This window comes from Perca flavescens, chromosome 17 (genome assembly GCF_004354835.1).
Source record: "Perca flavescens isolate YP-PL-M2 chromosome 17, PFLA_1.0, whole genome shotgun sequence".
In the NCBI taxonomy this organism is placed as follows: domain Eukaryota; kingdom Metazoa; phylum Chordata; class Actinopteri; order Perciformes; family Percidae; genus Perca; species Perca flavescens.
In genome coordinates this window covers 33170143-33175142 of record NC_041347.1, presented here as the reverse complement: position 1 = coordinate 33175142, position 5000 = coordinate 33170143, and the positions used below count along the sequence as shown (strand labels likewise).

General features: G+C 42.0%; 1 protein-coding gene across 1 annotated transcript in view; it reads left to right on the top strand.

Annotated features, from left to right (window-relative positions):
- Positions 1 to 5000, top strand: part of mmrn2a (multimerin 2a) — a 35714-nt gene that overhangs the window by 13719 nt on the left and 16995 nt on the right. The window contains exons 2-4 of the mRNA XM_028602985.1: positions 893 to 1015; positions 2820 to 2926; positions 3209 to 3289. Of these exons, the coding sequence (XP_028458786.1) occupies positions 893 to 1015; positions 2820 to 2926; positions 3209 to 3289 (311 nt within the window). The remainder of the gene's footprint in view (positions 1 to 892; positions 1016 to 2819; positions 2927 to 3208; positions 3290 to 5000) is intronic.

Here is a 5000-nt window from a genome sequence, read left to right as displayed (position 1 = left end):
ATAAATCTCTGATATTTGTAACTCTAAATATCCTGCAGCCATGGACAGATTATGAGAGAACTGTCTCTGTAGTCATTTTGCATCTCTTTATGGTCATTATTGGCCCTCACCTCTCCCTCTCTGTGTGGCCCAAACAACAAGCTTCAGGCTTGCAAACTACACGCTGAAAATGGCAAGTTTTGAAATAAATGTATATTCTCTTTATGGTTGTTTTGTAGTCCTTTTTCATCTTTCTATGATAATTTTTCATCTCTTCGTAGTCATCTTGCGTCTTGCGTTTTGTGTGTCTCTATATGATCAACTTGTGAGTCTTGGTAGTCCTTTTGTGTGTCCTCATGTTCAACTTGTGACTCTTGGTAGTTGTTTTGTGTGTTTATATGGTCATCTTGTGACTCTTTGGAGTTGTTTTGTGTGTCTATATGTTCAATTTGTGAGTCTTGGTAGTCCTTTTGTGTGTTGATATGGTCATCTTGTGACTCATCGTAGTAGTTTGACTTCCCCTCAGTGGCCTCAGGCCTGACCACAAAGTGTTTTCCAGATCATCCAGTGAGTGTTTAGGAGGTAAATTTATCAGGAGAAGTATGTTGAATGTTGTAAAACCACAAAGTTAAATCCCCTCAGGGCTCTTTTCATGTGACTCCACACACACACACACACACACACACACACACACACACACACACACACACATACACACACAGACACATCACAGAGACACACACACACACAGCAGGGTGACCCCGTCAAAACACCAAACACACCTGACGTATGTTGCCCTCTGACCTCATCACACACGTGTTTATAGTCGGCTTTATTCACCACAGCTGTGTGTGTGTGTGTGTGTGTGTGTGTGTGTGTGTGTGTGTGTGTGTGTGTGTGTGTGTGTGTGCAGGAACTGGTGTGCGTTCGTGCAGAGGCGTGTGGTTACCAAGACGGCGGTGTGTGGATCAGAGAAGTATGTCATGAAGTCTCAGAGTCCGTGTCCGAGCGGGGCGCCCGACTGCCAGCTGCCCATGTGAGTACACGACAATTACAACAATAACAACAACAATAAGTTACTTGGATACTTTACTGCAGTAAAAGTACAAATACTTACTGTTACTGTAAGAAGTCCTGCTTTGACAGACTGATGTCATGAAGTGGCGTATGTATGACACGTCAATTCGTACGCCATTATTGCGTGTTATTAAGACGCATATTCGTTTTTTAGCCTGTTAATCAACGCTGCCCCCCGTCAGACACCTCCTACCAAGAGTCTGGGTCTGCCGAGGTTTCTTCCTAAAAGGGAGATTTTCCTCGCCACTGTCCCAATAGCCACTGCTAATGCTTGCTCTTGAGTAACTGTAATTGTTGGGGCTTTGTAAATTATAGAGTGGTCTAGACCTACTCTATCTGTAAAGTGTTGATTTGATACTATAAATAAAATTGAATTGAAAATTGAATTTAATTGTTTGGCCTCCATTGACTTGTCCCCCTTGATGGTTATCTTTGACCAGCAAGTACTTGGGTCTATATTAGACTGCACAAACCCCCCCTTCACTCTGAGTGTGTAATACTCCCATCAGGTCGCAGATTTAGAGTACCTCGGTTTAAGACCAATAGGGGTAAAAAATCCTGTTATCCCATGTGCAATAACTCAGCTTAATTTGCACATGTAATGTAGTACTTGTCATGTTTTTAGAGATTGTTCCAGTGGTGATAAATTGTGTTGTGTGTGTATTACATACAGGAAACAACTAACTGTTGTACTCATGTCTTGTATTCTTGTCTCTATTTGTATGTTGCATTTTATCTTTCACTCCTGACTGCATATCAAGTTTCCCATTTTGGATAATAAAGTGACTGAACTGAACTGAACTGAACATTACCTTGCGATTGCGTGTGAACTGACACCTTAGCCAGTAGTATGAAAGGGTGAAAATCTTCGTAGGGAGGTCGGTCGGGGGGGAGGATGGGTCAAACACGTGTCATGTTTCCTAAACCCAACCGTAGCATCGCGATAACACGCCACGTGGCTTTAGAAAGTGCCGTGTATGTTAACGCTGTGACGTTGCAGACTGCCGTCTGCTGTATACAGCGTAGACATACCCGCAGATAGCTCAAAATGCGTCCAGGTAACTGTTATCGTGTGATAACTCAGAAATGATGTTAGGAGACTTCAAAGATGACAACCAGTCCAATGAATTCAAACCAAAGGCAGCTTTACGGTGAACAAACTTTCATGACAACGAGACGTGAGCGTACCGACGTGTGTGGCCAAGGGTGACCAACATGCACATCAAAATGGATCCTTTTTAAACTCTTTTTGTGCTCACAAAGCTCCTTAGAATAGATGAGATACATTCAAACACCTGCATGCACAGATACCAAACCTATCAATAACACGCCACGTGGCTTTAGAAAGTGGCGTGTACTGTATGTTTACGCCAAGTCATGATGTCATGTTGCAAATATGGAGATTTCCTGCTTTATTTTGTTTTTATATCCCATGCAAACGGAATATATTTGGGGTTTGGACAACAGCTTGGACTTTAAGGAACTGGAATGAAACATTTTTAATATTTGCTGACATTTTATAGATCAAACAACTAATTGATTAATCGAAAAAAAATCAAAAAAGAATTTTCCAAATTTTTTTTGGAATGAAACATTTTTAATATTTTCTGACATTTTATAGATCAAACAACTAATTGATTAATTGAAAAAAAATCGGTGGTAAAAATCGCCGTGCCGATTCTCCCACCAATCTCCAATGGATTTGAACTCCTTCACTTGGGGTAAAAGACTGTTTTTGCATCTTTTCTTTCTTTCCTTTGCAGGTACAAGCTGTCCTCGCGGCCACTGTACAGGCAGAAGCAGCAGATCTTCAGCGCTCTGCTGTGGCACTGCTGTCCGGGATACGGCGGACACAACTGTGAAGACACGGGTGGGTTTAGGACAAATCTCCAGACACAAACAAAGTAAAGTGAAAGAAATGATGAATGGTCAGAGATAAGGAAGAATCTGTTACTGCAGTACAAGCTGTGTTTAAACTGTGCAGGGGTGTCAAACTCAGTTTCTCTAAGGGCCACGCTTGGGAAAGAGAATCCCATTAAAGGCTGTGGTTTTAGTTTTTGGTTTGGCGCACAACTAGGTGTGCCAAAAATTATTGTGAAACTAAATTGATATGCGGGGCTGGATTTCTGCTTTCTGTGTTTGTCTCCGACAGTCTCTGACACACAGCTGGATTCTGCAAGCTCGGATCTGGTCGGAGGATCTGGACCGGTGAGACCAGAGCTCCATGTTCCAGGTACAACCTGAACACACACACACACAAAACACACAGATACACACACACACACACAGACACACACACACACACACACACACACACAGAGACACACACACAAACATATATACAAAGACATACACAGACACACACACACACACACACACACACAGACACACACACACACAAACACACACACACACACACACACACACACACACAGAGAAACACACAGAGACACACACACACACACATACATACATACATACATAAATACAGAGACACACACACACACACACACACACACACACAGAGACACACACACACACACACACACACACACAACACACACACACACACACACACACACATACATACAGAGAGACACACACACACACATGCATACATACAGAGAGAGACACCCACACACACACAAACACACAAACACACATACATACATATATATATATATATACAAAGACATACACAGACACACACACACAAACACACAGACACACAAACACACATACATACAGAGACACACACACACACACACAAACACACAGACAAACACACATACATACATATATATATACAAAGACATACACAGACACACACACACACACACACACACACACACACACAAACACACATACATACAGAGAGACACACACACACACATGCATACATACACACACACACACACACACACACACACACACATGCATACATACACAGACACACACACACACACACATGCATACATACACAGACACACACACACACACACACACACACACACACACACACATATAAACACATGGAGAGACACACGCACACACACATACATAACATACAGAGAGACACACACACACACACCAGGGGCTTCAGCCCTGAATGTTTACGCTAAAGCCCCGAATCTTTGAGGAACACGGCCTAAAAAAAGTGCCAACAGAAAGTTAAAAAATCGCCAAAAATCGCATACAAAAATAAGAATGTGTTGCTTAGAGAGATCTTTGACTCTTTCTGCCCTTTCAGTCCCAATCTAGTTTGTTCACCATGGTCCAAAATAACATGGGCAGCGTAACATTAAAATATTTATACCATTAAATCTCTGAGAATCAAAACAAGTCCATGTTTTTGGAAAGAATTCCCCGAGTGAAATAGACCTCTGGCCTCTAGAGGCTCGCTGTAACAAAGAAAGACAAACAAAGAGGCGGTAACACACCTCGACCCGGTACAGCCCGCTCCCACCACGCCTCCGATTCAACCCACTTCCTGCGAGCTGAAGGCCACCTAATTAAACCATCAACGGGGCCGCGGCCCGGCAGAAACACACGGGACACAATAACAGGAACACCTTAAAATACAAACGCCTCGGAGGTGAGTCATCGCAACAAGCAGAGCCGGCCCTGGGCCAGATTTCAGTTCCTCTCGTCTCTTATTCTGGCGTTTCTGTCGCTTCTGTCAAGTGCTTAACCCTGGTACAACTTTTAGTTTTTATGGGGCAAAATTTCAACTTTTTTTTCGACACTTTTCCCTGCATTTTTCAAGCTTTTGCGACGTTTTTGTCAACTTTTTTCCAAGTTTTTTGTCAACTTTTTTGTCACTCCAAATTTTTTGTCACTTTTTTCAAGTTTTTTGTCAAATTTTTTTTTTCTCACTTTTTTGTCAAAATATTTTTCACTTTGTCACTTTTTTTTATAAATGCTATCAAATTTAATAAAACCCA